At 41.2% G+C, this 25,753-nt stretch overlaps 1 protein-coding gene across 1 annotated transcript; it reads right to left on the reverse strand.

The window, feature by feature from the left end:
* Positions 1 to 3,202: 3,202 nt before the first annotated feature.
* On the reverse strand, positions 3,203 to 4,665 carry mos (v-mos Moloney murine sarcoma viral oncogene homolog; the record flags this gene model as incomplete). The annotated part of the gene is made up of 1 exon (XM_083935903.1): positions 3,203 to 4,665. The coding sequence occupies one exon, from the start codon at positions 4,663 to 4,665 to the stop codon at positions 3,637 to 3,639; it is 1,029 nt and encodes a 342-aa protein (XP_083792029.1). The 3' UTR covers positions 3,203 to 3,636.
* Between the last annotated feature and the right edge of the window lie 21,088 nt (positions 4,666 to 25,753).

A 25,753-nucleotide genomic window follows, 5' to 3' on the forward strand; every position in this document is an offset into this window, starting at 1 on the left:
AGCTTCACAGTCATGTCATGTGAGTCTATTTATTAATTGTAATATTTGTTCTAATAAATGACTGTTGTTTCCCCTAGTCAAAAGTAGTGCTTCCTGAAGCATTTTCTTTATTTTCTACTAGATGGAGCTCTCTGTTCAAGAAAGGGTTGAAAACACACTGAATCACCATTCATAGAGCCTTTCTCTTTAAACCAAGAGCTCCATCTAGTGGACTCAACAAATACAACTAATGCTTCATGAAGCTTCATTTAGACATCAATAATCAACAAACACCCTGTCTCACCTGTGGACCTGAGCCTAAGAAATAGTCTTAAGAATGTTCCTAAACTTTGACTTTTGAATAAAACACATTTTAGAAAATATAGATCTGATGCATTTTATATAAAGAAGTTTCAGGAAACTTTGATTTAAAGTGAAATTCCGATGTAAAATCATCCCAGGCTCTTTTTAGGCAAAAACACTCATCAAAGAAGCCATCGAGACAGTTTTTTTCGTGCATGAACAACTAACGGAGAAATCCGTGACAGACGCTAAGAGTCCTTTGAAGGCAAATGCGGCTAACACGGATTAGCTTGGGGCAGTGAGTTGAACGCATTCAAACGTCTTTTTTAACCACTAATAATAATCCAAAGAACACCAAAACTCTGCAGCAGCATTAACTGAAGCACCAACAACATAGTTAGTGACATCAGAGTTTATTATTAGAGTGTTTTAAAGACTTACCTACTGGCCCCGGTACCAGCTGCTCCATTCAAGTCGATTACCAAATACAATCCAAAAGAAAGTAAACCAGTGATGATTTATTCCAGCAAAACACGTAAACGTTGTGGTTTGTGGCAATTTGGTGAAATAGAAGTTAATAATAGATGGGAAAAGGTTTAGAAAAGTCCCGTACAGCATCTTTCTCAGGCGCCAGGTCTCAGGGGTCAGGGGGCGTGTGTTGCTGGATGACGTCCAGTGAGTGCAGGCACGGGTAAAGACAACCAGCCTGAAACGTGAAGTGAAGAGAGACAGAATGGTTCATGTTTGTATCTTTCCCGGGTGTGAAACAAAAATGAAAGCTTCCAACCCAGAAACTTTTCATAGGCTGCCATTGTGGTTCGATGACCATACTCTGATAAACCTGTGGATTATTGTTTGAATCTGGATATTGAGATGCTGATGGAGATGTTATTTGGAGCAGTTTTAGTGGTTAAAAAAGACATTTGAATGCGTCCAACTCGCCACTCCAAACTTATCACTGTTAGCCGCATTTGGCTATGAAAGACAGTTAGTGTTAACAGTTAGAAGAAGTTAGCGTCTGTCCCGGATTTCTCTGTTAGTTGTTTGTGCACGAAAAAAATGGTCTCAATGGCTTATTTAATGAGTGCGATTGCCTAAAAAAAGCCTGGGATGATTTTACACCAGAATTTCACTTTAAATCTCTGAGTTAAATAACGACTACAGTCATGTCTGCCCATAATTCCTTCCCTTAAGCACTAACAAAATAAAATAACCAATAGCAGGCCTCCAGAAAGTGATACGTCATGGCTGCATCACAGCTGCCAATGCAGTTTCAAACACTGTGTTATTACCATCCGCAACAGTAATGCTGTCATTGTTTTCACTCTGGATGTGTGTGTCATCATGGTAAATTGTGGTCCTGGAGACAGCTACTGTAGCCAAGAGAGTCCATCTAATTCAATTCATTAGTTGTTTTTTCTTCAGTGCCAAATCATAACAAAAGTTATCCCAAGACACTTTACAGTTTAGGTGAAGACCACACTCTATGACTTATTTATGATTTACAAAGACCAAACAATTCCCCCATGAGCAGCAACAGCAATCTTGTGTACACAGTGGCAACGCAAACCTTCCCTTTAACAGGCAGGAACGTGGAACGTGGAACAGCTCTATGGAGGACGGACATCTGTCTGCACCAGTTGGGGAGGAAGAAAAGGGGCCTGTGTTTCATGACCTGAAAGCCCTTCAAGTCACGCCCCCCACATTAACTGTTCATACTGGGAAGTAAACTGGGGAGCTTTTTTTCTGGATAAAAAAAAACAAACTAGTAATTAACATTTTTTTATTTTTAAACTCCATGAGGGTTATATCATAAACCCTTGAACCCTTGAATATAAAAACAAGCTACTGAAGTCGGTTGTGAAATGTGAAAAAAACACAGCTCCTGTGTTTAGAGGCTTCTTCTGTTGGTTTAGTTTCTTTGTACTGCTCATTGTATTGCATTTAAATGTTTCTCAATTTTAATTACAGATACCTGTGAATATGTTTTAATATATATGTTAATGCACTGTCAGGATTGCTACTTAATTTGGTTGTATTTGTTCCTTTATTTATTTTCATATTTCAGAGCTTCAGATCAGTTCGGAGGGACCAGCAGGTGGTGATGTTACAACACAAAGTCAGAGGATGCACACTTTAACAAAGAAAAGATTTTCAAAAAATCTGATAAGTTGATGAAAAAGATAAGAGACTTTTGTCTCAAGACCTACAACAACAATCAAATATAAATCTTGACTTGATTCAAGAAAAATACAACCAAAAATGTTTTACATTTGATTCTTCCTGTTTAGCATAACCACAATCTCTTTAAATTCTAAAAACTGTATTTGTATTGTCTAATCACAATTAAGCTTCTTAAAGATGTAAACTTAACAGTAAACATTTTAATAAAATGTTACACTTTTAGGATTACCATATTTTGGAGAAGAAAAAAAATCAAAAACCTTCCCAACAATCATTCTAGTTCCAAGAGGTAGCTCAAGTGAGCGGTGTTGATAACTTGGCAGGTCTTACATCTGTCTATTTCCTACATGAGGACAGGCCCCAAGTGTTCATGGGATTGTTAATTTGCCATCATCATGAGGAGGGCAGAGCCCAACTAAAAGTTACATGGCCCTGGGTTTGAATACACTAACCAGCTGGGTTCCATCTGCATGCCTGTGCGGCTTTCCTCAATCTGAATGCAGAAACTCCAAAGTGAATGGATGTTTGTTTGGGTACATGTTAGCGAGAACATGATGTGAGGAAGAGCTGAGAACATATGAAGTATTAAAATAATTTTAATGAAAATCTATCACACTTAATCTCACATTACAAATCAAACTCAATTCACAACACATTTTGTTTCCATAATGTTAGAAACACTGCTAAAACACAGTCATTTCGAAGTCTCACAGGAACTTCGAGTATGGATGGGTTAAGTTGTCAATAAAGAATAGTCAAATAAAGGACATGTCAGAGATGCTTTCCCTCAGGAGCAGTTACCTCATACTGCTAAGAAAGCAACCGGACCATGTCAGTGCAGAAGCCTTATGAGCCACTTCATTCCCATCACAATGCATTTAACGTGACGCTATTACGCAACCATCCAGGCGTGAGCACTGGACACTATTTCAAACCCATTTATTAAAATAACTACTTCGTACAAACATTACATCTCCATGGTAATCTGGAGATTTACACGTTGTTAGGCAGGTCATATTTGCGCCGATAAACAAGAATTTCTTTGCTTTTTAAAACCAGATCCGGATTTAGGTCAATGCCTTTAAGGTAACCATAAGAAAATGGGTGGTCCACTGCTGCGTTCTGTGCTTCTAAAATGCCGCTAAAACATTTCCACTTTGTAAAAGTCCGCTATAAAAGCAGTGCTGTGTGGGAGCGCAGCTGCTCCAGGTGAGGCAACAGCTCCTGGGCACTGGGTCTGCAGCGGCCCTCTGCGCTCCAGCACCTGTCCAGCAAAGTCCTACACAGCCGGCCCTGCTCAGACCCAAACACCGGGTGCTCCTGAACCGAGGGCCGCAGATTGTGCGCCACGACCGCGTAGAGCACGTGCTGCCTGTCGCCGGTGTAGGGCTGCTCTCTGGTGATCAGCTGCCACCATGTGATCCCGAAAGAGAAGATGTCCGCTTTAGCAGACAACCCCTCTCCCCTCAGCAGCTCCGGGGCTCTGTGCGTGTACGTGCCGCCGACATGGCTCAGATGGGGGCTGAAGGCGCTTTCTTCACACCCGGGGTCCAGTTTCAGAGAGCAGCCGAAATCCACTATTTTGCAGACGTCTTCACTGGACACCAACACGTTGGCCGGCTTTATGTCCAGATGCACGACCCGCTGGGAGTGGAGAAACCGCAAACCGTGCACAATGTCTGTGGCGTACCGGAGCCACCGGTCCTCCCCCAGCGGCTCTACACATCCGTAAATGATCTGCTGCAGGTTTATGTTCCCCACAAATTCCATCAGTATGGTCCCGATGCTGCTCTCATCTCCAAAATCCGACGGTACGCAGGTGGTCGCAGCGATGACGCGCACGACGTTTCTGTGGCGCAGGTGTGCTGCGTTCAGCTCGGCCCAGAAGCTCTGCCGGGACGCCAGCTTGTTCTTGGTGGACTTCTTCACTTTCTTAAGGGCGACGGTCTCCCCGAGGTACTCTGCCCTGTAGACGGAGCCGAACCCCCCGGAGCCCACAGGCTGCACGGAGCGGATTTCCTTCCAGTGGATCACAGTGGACCAGAGCCGGCTGGCAACTCTGCCGTGGAGCCGCTGAACAGGGACTTGTAAAGTGGTGCCGAGAGAGCATTTGGTTAGCGGGCTGCTGCAGGTCCCTAAGTCCAGTGTGGGGTAGATGTCTTTGGGCAGCAGGCGGGTCACGGGGATTGGAGAAGGCATCGCGCGTGGTGGAGACAGCGTGCAGCCTGAAGTCTGCTGCTGACTGATTAACAGCTCGGTGCTCAACGATTTTACACACACGCACACACGAAACACCAGCCAGCCGGCCACACCGCCACTTAGTGTTGAGGAGTATGTACTGTAATGCTTTCTGCTGGGGTTCAACAGGTTCATCCTGATGGTTCAACTCAGTTTACTCTCAGCGGCAGGAGAGGGCGCGATCAAAGACACTTTTTGCATTCTGTGGTATTAAGCACAATAATATTTATGTGTCGAAACTCATTTACCACATAGGTGCATGCTATGGACTATCTAATGAGCAGCTAGACTGTTTGACCATTTTGTGTAGTGTAGAGTTTAAAAGTGTACACAAAGTGAATATGAGGGTTGGGGGTGGGAGCCCCCCTGAAAAACATGGAACAGCTCAGAGCTTGTGTTTGTCCTTTTCAGTCTTCACTGAGACTTCAGCATGCAGAAGCAGATGATCACACAGTAAACACACACCTTCAGTGTATGATGGCCATGAATGATAAGAGGGCAGCGACGGTACACTCTGTTACTCTTTGTTCTGTTCCCTTGTGACTGGACAAGTTGACCTCCTAGGCTGATCCTTAGAATATCAAAGTAGGTTTTTGAAATTATCAGTGTCTCTGTCCAGGAGTGCATGATGGAAACCTGAACTTGCGGCCACTCATAAATTCAGAATTTTCCAGAACGTCCACAAAAACACAGAGGTTTCAAGCAAACGGACAGCATGATAAAGTGAGAGAAGCATGAATGTCAAGGCACACAGATCACAGTGAGAGCAGCAACCACCCAACTCCCCACCACAATGACTTCCTGGTGGATCCATTCAGGAAGTGCCAAAAGCTGCATTTCTCAGTGTCCACTAGGGGCAGGTTTCATAATAGAGCAGTTTCTCATTGACCCCCAACAGGCTGTTTTCACTGCATCATTAAACCTGTTTAAGGCCTGGGACAAAAACACTCTAGTCTGTATGTTTAGGCCATATCTCCATGACAACACTGAGGGGGGTGAATATTATATTTTTTTTGTACCAGGCTAGTTTTTAGAATTGAATAGAATTAGAATAGAATAGAATTACTTTAATGATCCCAGACTGGGAAATTATTTTGTAACAGCAGTAGCGGGTCAGCAAATAAACACTTTGTACATAACATAAATAGAATCCAATATATACATAGTGTATATATACAGTGCACAGTGTGCTATAAACAATAAACAATAATAACATATACAACAAAATATGCAAAATATACTATAACAATGATAACAATAATGATATATACAACAAAACAGTAGAGAGAGTTCTCTGTCAGGCAGAGGTGAGAGAGTTATTATATACAGTGATGGATTGTGGCAGGAAAGATTTCCTGTATCTGTTGCTACGACAGCGAGGCTGAAGCAGCCTTCTTGAGAAGGTGCTCCGCTGTCTGACCAGTGTGAGTTGGAGAGGGTGGAGAGGATTATCCATGATGGATAACAGTGTTTTCAGTGTCCTCCTCTCCACCACAGCCTCCAGAGTGTCCTGTTTGCAGCCAATCACAGAGCCAGCCTTCCTGATCAGTTTGTTGAGTCTGTTGGTGTCGCTGGCTCCGATGTTATTTTATTGGAGGTTAAAGTTTATGAATAATTAGGGGCGTGGCCTCTTGAGTGACAGCTAGCCTCTTGCCCTCACTTCTCCGTCAGCCTGATGGACGTATCTCCCTCCCCCCAACGTCACATACATGCCCTTTTTTGGAAATGAGACGGAGTCAAAGTCTTACAAGATGGCGGCTCCCGTAGGCTAGGACGATTGGATCAAGTTGAGAGAACGGACCTCAACGGAGACGCTACGTCCATTTTTTATACAGTCTGTGGAACCACCATTAGCTAGAATACACTGTACAGACACAAGTATATGCTGTTGACCTTTTCAACGGAATTCCATTGCTGGGCAACAGCCTCTGTCCTCAACGTCCTGTCAGCTGATGTCATTCACATAAACTGCAACAGGAAATAAAATAAGACACATTTATAATGTTTATATTTACAGCTTTGAAAAGGTCTATACTGCATAGAATCCAGCCTGGCTCAGTTGAAATTTGAGGCAGGGACAGCTAATGAGAACTTTTAACACATTAGGTGTCAGACTGGTGACCTGTCTTGTTGGAATGGTCTCTGGAAATGTGACAGAATGATAGAAATGGTCAATTTGATGGGTTTGTTTACCAGAAGATTAAATAAACTAGTGACATTAAATTATGAGACCACCAGCACAAGAAAATGACCAACTCACATCCTGTTTAAACTACTAGTGATGTGAATTCCGTGTCAAGAGTTGGTTCTGTCAGTGTCCTGCTCTCTCCCTTTTGTTTGAGTTTGTCTCCCTCTGTCTGTTTTTCCCTGCATGTGTCTCCACTTTGTGTTTTGTTTGTCCAGGTCCGGTAGGCGTGTCCTTCCCAGCTGCAGCCTGTTACGCTGATCACCTGTAGGACTATAAAAACCCTGAGCGGACAGGCATGCAGCGCCGGACCGCTGTTATCCTTCCCCTGGTAAACTCTTTGTCGGATTGGCTCCCGTTTTCTCGTTCGTTTGTTTTGCGCTCCGTGTTGTTGGTATTTTGTTAATCTTTGTTGTCTCTGTTTTCTCCATAGTTTCCCGCGTTCCTGTTTCCCTCGATCGTCTAGTCCTCAGCGTTCCTGTTTACCCTGTCGTTATTTACGTTTGTCTGTCGTTTTCATTAAATATTTGTTTGTACTTTTACCCCGTGTCCGTGTCTGCATTTGGGTCCAGTTTTCCAGTGTTATTTCCCCGCACAGTTCATCCATTCTGGTTCTTTTCGTGAGCCAGATCCTTTGGCTCAGCTCACCAAGAAGAGCTGGTTCTTTCATACAGCTCATACAATGTAAACAGTTATCACTTCAATACATAATTTGTACTGACATATTCAAAAGTCAAAATTACATCAATAATTGTTATAACAATATCAATTAAAGGGCGACTGTGTCTCAGTGGATCGTCCTCCACTCGAGAGATTGACGGTTCGATCCCCACCTCCCCCGGTCCACATGTCGAAGTGTCCTTGGGCAAGACACTGAACCCTGAATTGCTCCCGTGCTACGAATGGGTGTGTAAGCGTGGTGTGAATGGTTAGATTAGATGGTATGTAGATGTCCACTGCCATCAGTGTGAATGTCTGTGTGAATGGGTGAATGTGACAAACACTGTGAAAGCGCCTTGAGTAGTCAGAAGATTAGAAAGGCGCTATATAAGTACATTTACCATTTACCAATAAATGACTGTAGCCACTTGTTTTCATTGCAACTGTGGCTGCTACTTTGTATTTTGCTTCTGAATTTGGCATACTGAAATTTTTTTACTTTGAATTTTTAACATTGAATTTTTTTAACTTGAATTTATGAATATTGAAAAATAAAGAGTTAAATTCAGAGTCAAAACATTCAGACACATATTTTCAATGCATAAATGCAAGTTGAGGTGATGCTTGGTCTGTCCTGAAGCAGGAAAACAATATCAGTCAGGTCATAAAGTTTCTCAAATCACAGCTAAACAGTAACTAAAATGTGTCTATGAAAATATTTGAGGAGAGAAAACACAGTACTAGAATCTTGATTAATTTTTGATCAGTGCTGCCTAGTTTCACAGTTTGATCAGAGTTTCATGAGCCTGGTAAGCTGGACTGGACTGAGAATACCAGTTACATGCAGGAACTATACATTCAAGCATGGCGCTTCTGTCGGTCATCATCTTAAACCTGCCTCACGATAGATGAACAGTTTTAATGGGTCCATCACATCTCAAGTTGCTGGAAATCTGTCTGAATGAGAGAGGGGCCAGACGTATCTGCCTGAGCAAATGAAACATGAGCTAGACAGATTTGTCTGGTTTCCAGGATAATAGAAGGGGTAGGGAAGTCAAAGTATTGAAGGGATTGTTTGACTATTTTGTAGTGTGTTTATATGAGGTACTTCTAAATATTCAGTGCGTTAGCTACAGTAAAGGACAGTTGGAGAAGCAGACAGGAGTGCTGACTCTGAAGCTGCTGATGACAGGGCCAGCAGTTGCAGCAAAACATACTTTAGTCACCTTACAAAAGGCCACCTAAGAAATCATTATCAGCACTAAATGACCTTGCAGAAGCCCAACTGTGTATTACACCGCAGACCAGATGTTTGAGTCTAAAAATTTGAGACTTTCCATGGTTAATGGAATAAACAAATACAGGAAAATAAAAATGAGTGATTATAACAACGAAGATGACGAAATGCAGTTCACTGTGAAGACAAGAGAATCCCATATGGGCCTGAGTATGCAGAAGAAGAACTTCTGCAGCGGGTCACTGCACAGCTGAAAGAGATAGAGGAGAAACTTCTGTAGAAACTGGAGCAGAGTTGTTTGACTAAATATTCTAAATATAGCATACATTTAAACGGAAATGGGTTTATTAGGTGTGCCTTTATTTAGGTGTCTAAACTCGGTTTATTTTCTGTCACCTTCCACAGCTGTGAGTTGCTTAGCTTTCATGTCACTACTCCATTCTGCTTCTCCAAACTGGCAGTATGCTAACTGTCATCTACTGCAGATAACCGGGTCCCGGCGCTCTAATAATATGCCACCATGGGCTTAGCAGCCAAGCGTAATACTGCAGCACTCGCCTTTTTGTCTTGTCTCCTGTGCCCATTCACTCACATACATATGGGGAAGAGGAGATCACCTCTGAATTTTTTTTTAGATACCAATCAAAAGCCTTATAATTATCTCTAGACCCTCTACTAAAAAAATTTATGTTTTCATTATTTTAGACCCTACCAAAATGGAGTTATGGGCAGGAGAAGGAGGGTGCGTGGCTAACATGAGCCATAGTGAAACACATTCAGCAGCATTAGGTTCTGTCTCAGTAAAGGCCCAGTGAAAGGCTCCTGCAGAGACACAACTCTGCTGCTCACACATTTTCTGATCTTTTTCTATAGTTCATCTCATGGACACAGTCAAAGGTTTTCCTAGCAGCATGGACGTATTGATTAAAGGAGATGATGGTACGTAATTTACTAACTTTGTTAGTAGGCTAATATAAACATTATCACTTGGTACACTACACTTGTTTATTTTTTTTTAGCTATGTAGTCTATGCCACTGTACAATTTAAGTGTATTACATCACGGCTAGTAAAACCTCATCATATTAAATATGTGGTATTTTATTTAGTTAGTACTTGGTAGACGTACTATTTCTAATAAATATATGAATAAAAAAATATAAAATTATTCCAGTTATATTCACGATAGTGCTTAGGACAGGGAAGTAAAAGTAATATTACTATTTTCTTCACTGCCTCCACCATCTACACGACTCCGGGCAGCCGCCCGCTTCCGGGTTCTTGTTTCAGCATCACCAGCACGCCGATGGCGTCACGGCCTCCCAGAGCCCCGGGCCAGGTCGTATGTCCCGCTCTGCCTGCTCCCTCTGTATCTGATTGGTCCCATGTTTTCTTTCATCCCTGTGTCCGCAGGCTACACTTCCGATCCCCGCACATGCATCCCTCCATCCCGGCATCCTTTCTTCTCCACTTCCCCTCTGTACCATCCTCACCTTTGTAAATCAGAAACTATCCCTCCACGCCTCTCCACATGACCAGCTTTTTACCACGGTATCGGGCCATGTTGCAACCCGCTTCTGGTTCCACCATCTCCGCCGAATCCGGTCAAATCCGGTACTCTGACTACTACTTTCACATAGGAGCCGTTTCGACCACTTCCGGGCAGGGTGTACCAGACCAGGCTATGAAAATTCTTGAGCGCTGGTCATCCTGAGCCTACCAAAGTTACAGTCACAGCAATCTAAGCGACGTCCGACCAGCTAATTCTCACCCCATACATTGATGGTTCTCAGACGCTCGTCCACACTTCAACCTGGTTCAACCATTCATCCCGCAACAGCCGACCGCTACCCTCATCCCTCCCCTTTGACCACTTTTCGCCCCACATTACGCAACGACCGATCACTCCCCTTCAACTCCTTTCCATCCCTCTTCCCTCATCGACTGACCTCTCCCCTCATCCCTCCCCTTCAACCCAGTTCATCCAATCATCCCCTGACAGCCGACCCCTCCCCTCATCCCTCCCCTTCTACTCCTTTCATCCCTCCCCTTCCATCTCTCATCCCGCAACAACCGATTCCTCTCCTTCGACTCCCCCTTTTCATCCCTCATCTATACCCTTTGACCCCCGTTTCATCCCTCCCTTTTGACACCCCCCCTTTATCCCTCATCCCTCACCCCATCCTTCCCGCATCCCTTGGTTATTCCGAATCGTAATGATTCCAGTTGTCTCTACCTTCACGGTTGTCTGTCTTTGTCTCTCTGTCCAACTGCCTGTCTCTTCTCTCTTTCTTTCTCCTTTTCTTCCTCCCCAACCGGTCAAGACAGCTGGCCGTCCTCCATAGAGCCGGGTCTGTTCGACGTTCCTGCCCGTACAGGGGAAGGTTTTCGTTGCCACCATGTGCACTAAGTTACCGCTCATGGGGTAATTGTTGGGTCCGTGTAAACCATATCAAGCACAACAGGGGCTCTTCTACTTCACCTTCCTTCACCTCAATGCAGCGACATCGGACTCCGCGCTGACACAGCCACCTGTCCCTCAGCGTCTGTCGTTACCTCGGCGGTAGACAGTCCGCCTCCAGAACTTCTCTCTCCTCTCCCTGCGCTTTCGAACCGTGCCTCATTGTTGTCCCTGCCATTCTTTGGGGGCAGGAGTGGTAATTATGATAAATCATCCATCCAGACAACCAAACTACAGTCGACATCATAAACAAGGCAGCTCAACACAACATGTCCAACCACAGCCATAACTAAACCGCACCGCCACATTTCAGGCTACTAACTCCGTCGCCAACACCCTCTCATTCCTAAATCCAGATAATTGCGTATACTAACCCAAACAGCTAACCGGAGCACCAGCCCCTCTATTTTATTTTTACTCCTGCAGAAACGTGTTAATAAGACCTACGCAAGACAGAACCCCATATCGCTCCAAACACTCACCCTCAGCCGCCGACCTCCTCATCCGTGGCATCCAGACCCTACGTGCAGGATACATCTCCCCCGTCAACCCAACTCTTGAATTAATGTTCGTCTTAGCAATTTTGGTTTCTTCAGACGTCCAGCATTTACCACCTACAACCCATCACTACGTGAAAGCCTCAACAGCGCTTCTATCTATTTCCCAAATACCCTCTGGTCATTCCAAACTACCTAAGCCATGCACAGTTATCCAAGCGATATTCGAACAGTCCATTCTCATCTCATCCAATGAAGTTTTTTGGGGCTTGATGAGGCAGCACACATCAAGGCATAACCCCACTCTGAGCCAAGCTCCCTGGGCAGGTGTGACATCCATACACACCTCAACCCGCTTCGCACCATTCATTCCCGCCGATCGACCCACGTCCTTCATCCCCGACGATCGACTCCGTTCTTCATCCCTGGCGATTGACCCTCTCATCATTCCCTCAACCCCTCTCCTCATCCCACCTAAACGCACCCTCACCCCACCTTCTTGCATTCCCCGGCTATTCCAATTAAACTTCTCCAATGTCATACAATGGTGTGGTCTTGTTAGTGAAATGTAGTTAATTTAACTGAGGTTCAGGAACAAGACCATACCCCTCTCCCTTCACTAATTCCACCACTCACGCCTCACAATTAAACCACCTGTATCCCATTAACGCAACACCTGTGTCTCATTAACTCAACCGGCGCTCCATTAAACTGGAGGAATCTTACTTAGTTTGGCAAGAAAGTCTTAAAACATATAGGAAGGCCCTCTGTAATGCCAGAGCAGCCTATTACTCATCTTTAATAGAGGAGAATAAGAACAATCCTAGATTTCTTTTCAGCACTGTAGCCAGGATGACAGAGAGCCACAGCTCTATTAAGCCATGTATTCCTGTAACCCTCAGTAGTAACGACTTCATGACCTTCTTTAATGACAAAATTATAACTATTAAGAGACAAAATCAACTCGCTTGGCACAGATTTTTCTTCAAACCCAGGAACCCAGGAACCAACTGTACGACCTGATATGTTCTTGGACTGCTTTTCCTATTAACCTCTACTATTTCAGCATCAAAACCTTCTACTTGTCTCCTAGACTCTATCCCAACTAGGTTACTTAAAGAAGTGTTACCTTTAATTAGCACTCCTGTATTAGATATGATTAACATGTCTTTATCAGCAGGTTATGTACCACAGTCTTTTAAAGTAGCTGTAATTAAACCTCTTCTTAAACAGCCCAGTCTTGATCCTGAGGTACTAGCCAACTATAGACCTATATCTAACCTTCCTTTTCTCTCTAAGATCCTCGAGAAATTAGTTGCCAATCAGTTGTGTGACTTTTTACATAATAATGAGATATTTGAGGATTTCCAGTCAGGATTTAGAGCGAATCATAGCACTGAGACAGCACTGGTGAAAATTACTAACGACCTTCTTATAGCTTTAGACAAAGGACTTGTCTCTGTACTTGTTTTACTAGATCTTAGTGCTGCCTTCGACACTATTGACCATCACATCCTGCTACAGAGACTGGAGCATCTGATCTGCATTAAAGGAACCGCACTGAGCTGGTTTAAGTCATATTTATCAGATAGATCTCAGTTTGTACATGTTAATGACAAATCCTCCATGCACACTAAAGTCACAGGGGTTCTGTCCTTGGACCGATTCTATTCACCTTATATATATTTCCCTCAGGAAATATTATAAGGAAGCACTCCATAAATTTTCATTGTTATGCTGATGATACACAATTATATTTGTCGATCAAACCAGAAGAAACCGATCAGTTAGATAAACTTCAAATGTGCATTAAGGAAATAAAAACCTAGATGACCTGCAATTTTCTGATGTTAAACTCAGATAAAACTGAAGTTATTGTACTTGGCCATAAAGGCCTCCGAAACTCAATAGCTAAAGACATTGTTACTCTGGATGATGTTGTGTTGTCTTCCAGCACCACAGTAAGGAATCTGGGTGTTATTTTTGATCAGGATATGTCCTTCGATTCTCACATAAAACTAACGACAAGGACTGCATATTTTCACCTGCGTAATATTGCGAAAATTAGGAACATTGTGTCTCAGAAAGATGCAGAAAAACTAGTCCATGCATTTGTTGCTTCTAGGCTGGACTATTGCAACTCCTTATTATCAGGCTGCTCCAATAAATCTGTTAAGAGTCTCCAGTTGGTCCAAAATGCTGCAGCTCGTGTAATGACTAAAACAAATAGAAGAGAACATATTTCTCCTGTATTAGCTTCTCTGCACTGGCTACCTGTAAAATCTAGAATAGAATTTAAAATCCTTCTCCTTAGGTACAAAGCTCTTATTGGTCAGGCTCCGTTGTATCTTAAAGAGCTCATAGTACCGTATCACCCGACTAGATCTCTGCGCTCTGAGAATGCAGGGCTACTTGTCGTTCCTAGAGTCTCCAAAAGTAGAAATGGAGGCAGAGCCTTCAGGTACCAAGCTCCTATCCTGTGGAACAAACTCCCAAATGTTATTCGGGAGGTAGACACTGTCCCCATATTTAAGAGTAAACTTAAAACTTTCCTTTTTGATAAAGCTTACAGCTAGGACTTACGATAAGATTTTCTTCTGCTTAATTATGCTGCTATAGGCCTAGTCTACTGGGGGATAATGCTTTTCCTGATACTCTGAGCTTCTCTCCTCTCTGTCTGTACCATTCATGTCTCATCAATGCATGCTACTAATTCAGCTTCTTCCCCGGAGTTGTTTGTGCTTTGTCGTCTCGCAGGTCTCTGCTGATGGTGGTGGTGCCTGCTGCCGTGGTCCTACATGACGCTTCCTGCTGCTATTATCACTGTTACTCATATATACTATCACCAGTCTAATAAACTAAAAAATTTGTAGCCATAAAAACATCATCAGTGGTATGTCTCGCTGTATTGTAGCTGCTATTGCCACTACTCATCATTGATCATGTTTGCCACCATAATTATTATCATTGTCATATTCTATCACCTTAGCTGTGCTTGTTTCTACTATTCTGTTGTATTAACTGTCTCTCTGTCCATCTGTGTGTCTTCTCTCTCTTTCTCTCTCCTTTTCTTCCTCCCCAACCGGTCAAGACAGATGTCCGTCCTCCACAGAGCTGGGTTTGTCCGACGTTCCTGCCTGTTAAAGGGAAGGTTTTCGTTGCCACCGTACTCTACAGAGGAATTGTTGGGTCTATGTAAATCATAAATAAGTCATTGAGTGTGGTCTTTACCTACTCTGTAAAGTGTCCTGAGATAACTTTTGTTATGATTTGGCACTATAAATAAAATTTAATTGAATTGAATTGAACCACCTGTGCAACCATATATATATATTCGTGTCTTACCCACTCTCTCTCTCTCTCGTTCGTCTCTGTTTTCACAACCCTCCCCCTCGGACAACCCGTTCTTCTCCTCTTCCCCTTTTTTTTTTAATGAGACAGCAGCTCAGTAATCTACACTACAATAAGAGGCTTCTGGACATGAACCTGGGGGGGTTGATTAAGCAGCACACCTCAAGGCGTAACCCCACTCTGAGCCACGCTCCCCGGGCAGGTGTGACATCCATACACACCTCAACCCGCTTCGCACCATTCATCCCGACGATCGACCCATGTCCTTCATCCCCGACGATCGGCCCATGTCCTTCATCCTGACGATCGGACCACGTCCTTCACCCCCCACAATCGACTCCGTTCACCAATCCTGGCGATCGACCAGCTCACCATTCCCTCGACCCCTCTTTTCATCCCACCTAAACGCACCCTCACCCCACCTTCTTGCATTCCCGGCTATTCCAATTAAACTTCTCCAATATCGTACAATGGTGTGGTCTTGTTAGTGAACCACTGATACAGGCAGACAAAAAGACAATGAATGGCACATTTGTAGGAATGACCAAGCAGACCTGCAGTTGAATCCTTCTTCTGTTTATTGAACTTTTATTACATTGTGAAAAACACTGGAGTTGACAACTGCAGCTCTTCTCATAGCAGCAAGGTATGTAAATCAAATCAGGTTATTCTGCAGGACAATAAATAATCTGCCTCTTTGGATGATGTCAATGTTTAGAAAAACAACAGATAAAAGCTGCAGCATTCATTTTTATTTTACACAACCTTTAAACATATACATATATATTTACTTGTATATATACATATATGTTTATGTCTATTACTTTGCCTATATTTATAAAAATACAACAGTAGTTTGTAAAATAGATTTGAAGTAAATATTGAGAATTAGCAATGAGTCCATCATTGTCACAGGATGGCATTGTTGAAATGCAACAAATAACAAAACCAACATGGCTGGAGTGCAGTTCGTTTGTGAACTTCGTGTTTCTCAGCGTCAGCACCGGTGACTTCACTCAGAGCAATCTCCCACCATGACTCAGTTTCCCAATATCACAACATACAGGTGGGGAGGGGGTTGGGCATGTGATATTACAGGCAAGTCTTTAAAAAGACTACAAAAGTCACAGTACAATAAAAAATATATGTAGCTATATAGTACAACCAGGCACACATGGCAACTCTTCAGCTAAACTGGATACTTTGTTTGTACAAACGATACATTTAAGAACTAGAAAAGAGGTCTGTAGCACCTTAAGGAGCTTTAGAAGTATGTTAGCAGCTTGATCCAATACCAAAAATATATTGCAGTATTGCAGTGTTTTTTTTACATACACATTCAATAAAGTTCACTGGTACCACTGAAGCTTATAAAGAAGTTTGACATGAATTGCTAAAAGGTCTGTGCCTCTCACTGAAGAGCATCTCCTGTCTCCTGCTCACCACAAAGCTGTGGGAGATGTTCTGTTTTTCCCTATTTCTTTATCCAAGGACAGTTAAGATAATCTTGAGAATTATGAACTTAATCTGATACCAGACTCTGAATCTAGATCTACTTTCTCCAATGTGTAGAGATTATATTCTCTAAGCTTTGATCCACAGTTAATTGTTTTTATTTTCCCCATGTCAAATCCCTAGATTCTGTCATACGGTAGTGACACACGTTGAAACTGCAGTTAGCTGATTGGAAAATGTGTTTTCAATAGCTTAGGCAGAAACCACTATGAAATCAAGTAATGTGTTTTCAGAATATCACACTGAGGTCAAAGGATTATAGAAGAGGACAAAATAACCATAGGAGAATAATATACAGTATATTGTGTCTGTCTTTTTAGCAACTAATTAAACAACCCATGAAAAGATGGTAGAATGAAGTGCTATATAACCGTCCATTTGAGCTTCATTATTGCATGTGATCTCACCTAAACCAGCGGTAGAACAGTCAAAGAAGGCCTTCTGAAAAACCAGGCCGACAAAAATTTGCGTTTAAGGTACATTGTTTGTTAAAAGACCCCTCAATGAGATACACAGAGCACTTGTGCAAGTAAAGCAAAAATGACACTTTGATAGGAAAAACACTGTCAAAATTGTACCTGTAAAAATAAAACATTTGATATTGTATTTACATGTTATTGTTCTCTAAAAGAGCTAAATATATAATCTATACATTTGTAATAAAGGTTTTAAACAAAGGGTATTGGAGGAAATAAAGGCATTCAATTTACAAAAAGTGCTATGATTACAAAAAGCAGCTTGCTAACATATCTTGTAAAACCACAAACCTTCACAAGATACAAATAGCAAACTTCCATAAATGCTGAAACAATCCACATTCAACTCTACATTTCATACAACCCGGAAAGATATTCTGTCCATTCATGTCTCATCAAGTCCTGCCATTCAGGAAGGGAGAGGGGGCATTTAACACTTCTAGTTCATCATCATGTTTAAATTTCAGAGCACAAAAACAACAACAGTATGTGAGGTAAATGATAACACTACTGGATTATAAATGAATGAAATAATGAATGAATGCAGTCTCTTAAAAGTATAAAAAGGATAAAGGTCCAAAATGATGTCTGTTCTACAGATGAAACAAGTATCCTTGTTTAATGATGGATAAATCAGCTAACACCACCTTTGGGACTTTTTATGCTTGACATTTTTCAATATGTGTCAGTATGATACCAGGGTTTTAATACTGCTACCAAAACAACATAATAATACAAACCAAGTTTTCTTTATTCATTTTACAATAGAAGCAACAGTACTCAAATGCTGAGCATTGTTCCGGTTGACATCGGGATAGATTTACCATCTTGAGCCTTCATCAGCAGATTGAATTTGCTCAGTTTTAGTATGTTTGTTCACTTGTCATCACGTGACCGTAGTTTGAAAGAATTTGTTATTCTGTTCTGCACAAACATTTCAATCGCAAACAACGCAAAGATAGCCCATTTTGAGACTTCAGTATCCTGTATGTTACAGCATAATTTCTACGGTAACCGTAGCGGATGTATATAGTGGATGTTACTGTCATGGTTAACCTGACATAATTTCCTTATTACAATGTATGAGTCGAATATGATAATGTTCATTCTGACAACCGGAAACTGTGCATGATTTAATGTAGAATGAAGACAAGGTGGAAATGTGCATTTGTATCTGTTTGGACAAATGGGGACACTGAGGACTCTGCACTTATGGTCCATCACTGATTTTCTTCACTACTCATGACCACTTCTCAACTGTTTCAGTAGCAGTCCATGCCATGCTGGAGGTTTACATACAGCTTCCACTTTTTTCTTCTAAATCTCTTAATTAACAAAAGCCTCAGACAATGCTGGTAAGTGCTACTCTTGATGGTTTGGTTGGAAGAAGCCCTAACTGACTGTAGGAAATAGCGACAATACCATCTCAAGAACTTAAAGAAGGATCAAATGATGTGATCACACATCATGTCCTTTAAAAAAAGATTGATTGTATCACAAAAGAAAACATGTTCCCTTCCCTGAAGATAGTTTTAGTGGAATTTGTCCAGGTTTTGAGACTACCATGACATCGGAACAACTAAGCCAACTATGGCAGTTTTATAAAGGATATAATGATTATCCAGAATGTGTTTTGTTTTTTCCATTGTTGTTTTTTTTTTTACAACTATTGCTAATGCTTTTTAAATGATTGCTTTCTACAATCTTGGTGTAAGGTCATTTTTGATTAAGGTTAAGAAAAGATCATGGTCATGTTAATTAAAAGTCAAATATAACTGCAGGTCTGTGAAAGAACGCAAATTTCTGTATCCTGTATGCACGTACACCGCTCCACCTCCCCATCCTTACTCTGTGCGTTCAACATGCAGGGCACATTACACTGCACTGGATGTAAAATGTGAGACTTGAAATCATCCAACCTAGACACAGTTCCTATTTGAATGCTCCCTGAAACTTTCACCTTCACTCTACTGGATGGGAGGCAGACATCTTAAAAATTCAAAGTAAATAAATAAATCAAACTCAAAATGTCTGCACAGGTAGATACAGCTCAACTATAGAGGGATGTGATTTGTCAGTGAGCCTTAGGGGTGTGTGCATGTTTTACTATTCCCAAAGCAGTTAAAACTTTTTCCCAACCATATTCAACAGCATTTGCAGTGACAGTCCTTTAAAGTTTTACTTAGGAAGGGCTAGCAAGACGAATGATCTGAACGTAGCTTTGGCCTAATCAAGCCCATTTTTATTTGATCCAGGGAAGGTTAGCTGTGAATCTCAGCTCTTTCCCAGCACCCCCCTGCTTCACTTCCATACAGCTCTACTCATTCCACACCTTGGAAATTCCAGCGCATCACCATAGTCTTCTACCAACCACAAATAAGCAGCTTTGCTGGTGCAGCTAAGTGCCTAAGTGCACTAGAAGCAGTTAAAGGAGAGAACAACGTTGACCATCACTCCTCAGATTTTCAGCTGACCTAGGGCATTTGAAGAAAAATAATGCTGTACAAGTAAATTAGCACTGGAAGCTAATGAATATACCCAGTCATCAGAATAAACTGTTGGCATTGTATGTTTCTGCAAACCACAGATATGTTAAATAAAATAATGTCACCAACACGTTTTGATGCTCCACAGTCACAGTTTTGATTAACATGAGTAATGTTTTGTATTTAAAAACAAATTATTATTAAATGATTAACCTTACTTAGGTTTAGACAACAAAACTACATGGTTAGGTTTAGACAACAAAACTACATGGTTAGGTTTAGACAACTAAACTACATGGTTAGGTTTAGACAACATAACTACATGGTTAGGTTTAGACAACATAACTACATAGTTAGTAGTGCATAAACCTAACCGATAACTTTTGTTTCCCAAATGTAACCATTGCAGTCCCGTCCTGGTCACCGTAAATATCATTTCATTTTTCATAGGATATAGAATTGTTTGTGCATAATCTAAAGAGATAAGAGATCATATGAACCTGTTGATGATAATACAACTCTATTATATTCGTAAAAGGGTGCCAAAAATGTAAGATATCGATGTGTCTGTGGTTTGCAGAAAGATAAAATGCCAACATTTTTTGGGCAGATCACAATATAGTGTTATATTACTGTAGTGTAGTTGTTTTATGTAAATACCATCCACCCTCTACCAACCCTTTTGCTATATTACTGTATTGTATCTATGTCTTAGAAAGTTAAAGTTGAAGTACAGTATATCAGATTCTGTCCATTGTGTTTAAGTCATAGAGAGTGGTCTAAACCTACTCCATATGAAAATGTCTGAGATTACTTTTGTTGTGATTTAGCACTATAAACAAAATTGAATAGAATTGAATTGTGTTTCTGTCATTGTGCCTCCCAGCTCTGTCATGCTTCAGCCATTCAGAGAGATTTGGCAGATTTGGGCAGAGCAGTCAAAGCCACAGAAGTAACGTGTTTTAGCGGTGAGACCTCAACTTTGCTTTAAACATAAAGTCATGTGGAGCCATGCCAGAGGAATGAAAACATGTAGCTGAGGACATTTATTTTTAAAACTACTGAACTGATTCTAAACTTTAAAAGTTTTTTTTAAATTAGAGCAGCTTACAATACATTTGCACAATTTCTGAATGTAGTTCAGGAGACCTCTGGCTTGAGTTTTACTGGAAGCAGAACATGGTAAAGCATGTTTTCTATCCAAGTCACACCTCACAAGCTCCTGCACAAGTTGAATAATTATGGATGTTTGAAGAAAACATTTAGTCAGACTTCATAAAGGGAAGACAAAATAGCATTAGGAGCGTTTCCATTACAGTCGATTACCCGGTATAAGGCAGGTCTCCCTTGCCGAAACCCCCCTTATTTGACGATGCCACAGCAACACGCACTGTAAACCGGCGAAGTAGAGAGTATCTTATAGTCTCCGCTGCCATGTGCATGAACTCAGCAACAAGAAACACAGCAAGCTCTGCTCCTTCCATCTCAGCGTCTCCATTGTTATTTACTCTCTTGGTTAAATGCATCCTGTATGTGACGTCACGGTCGAAACTGTCACTACCCGACAATCGTAACCCATTCAGAGTGATAACATCACCTCTGGGGTCCTTATTTGTAATGGAAACACACCGAGTGAGAGGACATGTTAGAGAGCGTGCACTGAAACGTTTCCAGTGGACAGATTTTACCTAAGTGAAACACGACTAACATTTCGTATTTTCCTAAAATATTACACTTCATATACTACGGACAACTTTCATTCAAAAATATGAATGTACATATTTTATACCTCTTTTCACAGATGGACAGTATTTCTCATATCATATTTAAAATTTTGAAAAAAAATGTATTTTGTCATTTGTACTATACTTTGTACCTCAGATTGAAGAGGAGCAATGTGGATTCTTCTGGGGTAGAACAACTGACCAGCTCTTCACTCTCGCAAGGATCCTGGAGGGGGCCTGGGAGTGTGCCCATTCAGTCTACATGTGCTTTATGAATCTGGAGAAGGCATATGACCGGGTCCCCCGGGAGATACTGTGGGAGGTGCTGCGGAAGTATGGGGTGAGGGGGTCACTTCTGTGGGCCATCCAATTTCTGTACACCCAAAGCGAGAACTGTGTCTGGATCCTCGGCAGTAAGTCAGATCCGTTCCCAATAGGGGTTGGCCTCAGGGGTGCACTTTGTCAGCAATCTTGTTTGTGATTTTCATCGACAGGATATCGAGGCGTAGTCGTGGTGGGGAGGGGTTGCAGTTCGGTGGGCTGAGGATATCGTCTCTGCTTTTTGCAGATGATGTGGTCCTGATGGCGTCGTTGGTCAGTGACCTTCAGCACTCACTGGATCGGTTCGCAGCTGAGTGTGAAACGGCTTGGATGAGGATCAGAACCTCTAAATCTGAGGCCATGGCTCTCAGCAGGAAACCGGTGAGTCCTTACCCCAAGTAAAGTCCAAGTACCTCGGGATCTTGTTCACGATTGAATGATTGAAATGGTTTTATATCTTCCATCAAAATATTTGAGTGTTCTGTATTTTTGTTTCTTAGAAATTATGAAAATACTTTCTCACGTCAGATACAGTATATGCAAACTGACTATTGGCAAAAGGTTGTGCCCTGTAATTTGCCCATGCTTGTTTGAGAGACATAAGAAAAAAGCATATGGGTGAAACATGTTGGCTGGTGGTATAGAATTTTTTTTAACAGTTTTTTTAACAAATGCAATTATATTCGAGGTAGACATTATTCCCGTTTACCATTTTAACCAAGTTAACTGAATAGCAGGCTGTCCTCAAAGCGAATGTCAGCTTTTATCAATTTTCGTCAGCTGATTTTATATGGGCAGAAAAAGAATAGCCATTTCAGAATTGGGGTATAACAACAATTTATAATGCCACAAGAATGTGGGACTTGTTTAATGTGGGTATGTGTTGGGCGGCATTGCCATAAAGAGGTAGACATATGTATGTCAACTGGGGCTACCCATGCATGTGTGACATAATGGTTATCGCGTTGTCTATTCAGCTGGGGCTGTCCTATGTTTAATTATTATCCAACAAATCTGTTTAATTGAACATTGAATTGAATTGTTTGGAAATGCATGCTTCAAAATAGTTTTCTTGCATTTAGCTACGAGCAAGCAAAGAACATAAGTGGATGCAGCAAAGAGAAATGCATGAGGAGAGGAAAGGCCCATTTATGCTCTACGTTAGATCAGATACAGACGGTGCCTTCTGTACATACTCTGTTAATTTCTTCACCATTTGCGCATGTTTTCTAAAAGCTTACAGATGCAGGAAATATGTAGCCAATTGTTGAAGTGAGAAAGAAATCTCTTGGGTTTAGGAAACAAAATCTACTTGGTTAAGTTTAGGAAAAGAGTAGTTAAAATAAACGCTTTCGGGCAGAAAGCCTTGAAGGCTAACTTCTCACTCTAGTTCACATTCTGGCAATTTTTTCCATTCTGCCTCACCCTGCTTTAAGATGAAAGACTGCAAGAATGGCAGAAAAACAAAAAAAGAGAAGATGGATTTCAGCTCAAGTAAGCAGCAGAGCGATAGCAGTGGCTGCATGTGTTGTGACTATTCCTTGTGGGGCCAGATAAACAGTTTATTCTCCATCAAACTACAGACAGCTTGTTGGGCCATCATTTCAGTTTTTAACTTGAGGAGCAGAGGTTTTTCTCCCGTCATCTCACAAGATCTATAAACTTCATGGAAAACAAAATAAAATATATAGCTTTTTAGTGTAATAATGTTTGTTGATAAGTATTCTAATATTATATGGGCTATGAGCTAACAAACAAATGTATGCAGTCCACATACAGTATAGCTAAATTTAAAGTAATTCCAGACTTTTTACTGGGACTATAATATTTATTGGAATAGATCAATAGGCCTATTTTTGTGGAAACAAAGTCAAAGTTGTTTTTTTTTCATGCTTGGCCCCTTGAGCAGTCGAGTCAGTGTGCTGGTGAAGAACAGATCAGATAGGCCTGCATGTATACAAAGTGGAGGTTTGTGAATTGATTTCATGCTCCCTTTAGTCATAAATGCCTTTAATCTGGCAAATGCTAGTTTTGGTAACTTTTAATGGGCCTGTTAGTGATGCACATTGTAAAAAAAATATTTTCATTAAATATTAAATGTTTAAAATGGGTCACATCATCTTAAAATGTTTATCCTTTATTATGTTGAAAATACTGGTCCTAAAGGGGGCTGGGGGCCCAGTGAAAATATTAAGCTATGCCGTGTTCAGTTCAGCCCTCTTGCCCCTCCCAATCAATTGTGAAGTTTGATAGGAGTATGACATTTGATAAAAATATATTTTATGAGCTTTGATAAATAAGGCAAAATGACACAAGCAAGGGGAGAGTGAAACAGCTCAGTAGCTAAAACCATCAGCCATGACACATTAAGCCTGTAGTAAAGATAACTGACTAACTTCAGTTGACTGGGTACGGCTCATAAACAGTGAATAGCTACTAGCTACGTGTGTCTGTGTGTCACGCCTCAGAGTCTAATTTCAGTTTTCTGTGTGGAAACTGCTGCCTGTTACCTCTCCAACTGGTGATGCTGTGTGTGCGTCTGTGTGTGTCTGTGTGTGTCTGTGTGCGTGTGCGTGTGCGTGTGTGTGTGTGTGTGTGTGGTGGAGAGGATGTTTAAGAAGGAAATTGGAGGTTGACAGCCCTTTGTGTCATTTCAATCTCTTTGTTGAATACTCCAAAGACATTGTTCGGTCTACAGTAACGTTTCAGCAGTGAGTTTGCTTAACTTTGGTTTGGGGTTAACTAAGAAAGTCCCGAGACACATGTCAGCTTTCATGAACATGTCCCCACTGTTGGAGAATTAATATAAAACTTGACCAGAATATCAACCAACAACCAAAAATAAATGTCAAAGTATAATACTTATGCTCAGTAGTTCCTACTCAGTACCTTGTCTAGAATAATGTAGATGAATTTCTGCTTTATGGATCGATCGAAAGGACCAAATTGAGGTTTGGCATGTTTTAGCCTGTTGGCTACAAATCCCATATACTTTAATTTTTTTCAAGAAAAATCTATTATAGCATATTGGAGATATTTTGACTGAGTTTTCACAAATTCCAGGAAGCCGGAGGTTTCCTATAATTCCACTTTGTATTAGAAATAAATTTAAAGAGACTTGTTATATTATAGTGAACATTAAGTCTGCTGCTGCTGACAAGGTGATCTCCATTGAACCATGTAATGCAAGCGCATCCATTAGAGTGATATTATCAATAAGATACACCTTTATTTGTTATTTGGTTATTGATAATAATACAAGTAGATATGATCATTGTAATGGATTACCTGACTCAAGTAAATTGATTTCCATACAGATTAGAAATGAATGAAACCCAATAGCTGCCTGGAACGTTGTGAAAAAAAAAAAATCAAAAACCTGGTATGCTTTGGAAGAGGTCTGATCAGCTGTTTTTTATGATATGTTAAATTAATGTTCATGGGCAAAAACATCCCAAAACTACACTTTGGTCCCTACTACAAATAAGAAAGACATAAAACGAAGGTCAACTGTGATTGACGACGTTGCTCAGTTCAAAGTGCTGTATGAACAACAAAATACATCGCAAAATCTGCTTACTAAGGTCAATCTGTTCTAAAGCATAGGGGGTTAAGTAAAGAAAAGAAAATGCAACTGCAATCAAAACCCTATTAGCATTCATCTATGTGAAAATTCTCCAACTCCCAAATATAATAAGTAATTCATGATAAAACTGACACAGCTGTCACTGTCACAGTGAAGCCATGTTCGTATTATTAGCAGAAAAATGGTCTTTGCCCCACTAATGTGTATGTGGTGTGTTTGGGTTAGGATGTGTTTTTTTCACAGAGCAGTGCTGCACCAAAATGATGAACCAGAGCAGCACTGTCTTCTATTCACTATTCCACTGATTGTCCAAGGATTATAGATATTTATGTATATTGTAGCCCGCAGGTCAGCGAAAAAGGAATTTCTCTTGGTAATGATATTGTCTTTGCATATCCAAACAGATCAAGAACATTTGTTTTTTCTGCTGTTTTGTGAACATGCCATTAGGGAGTAGTGGTGGTCAAGGTATCCCAACTTGTCAATAAAAAGCTTAAAAAGGTGAAAAGAGAGCATCCCAAACCGTGTGTGTGTGTTTGTGTGTGTGTGTG

Source organism: Echiichthys vipera, assembly GCF_963691815.1.
Source record: "Echiichthys vipera genome assembly, chromosome: 21".
NCBI classification, from domain to species: domain Eukaryota; kingdom Metazoa; phylum Chordata; class Actinopteri; order Perciformes; family Trachinidae; genus Echiichthys; species Echiichthys vipera.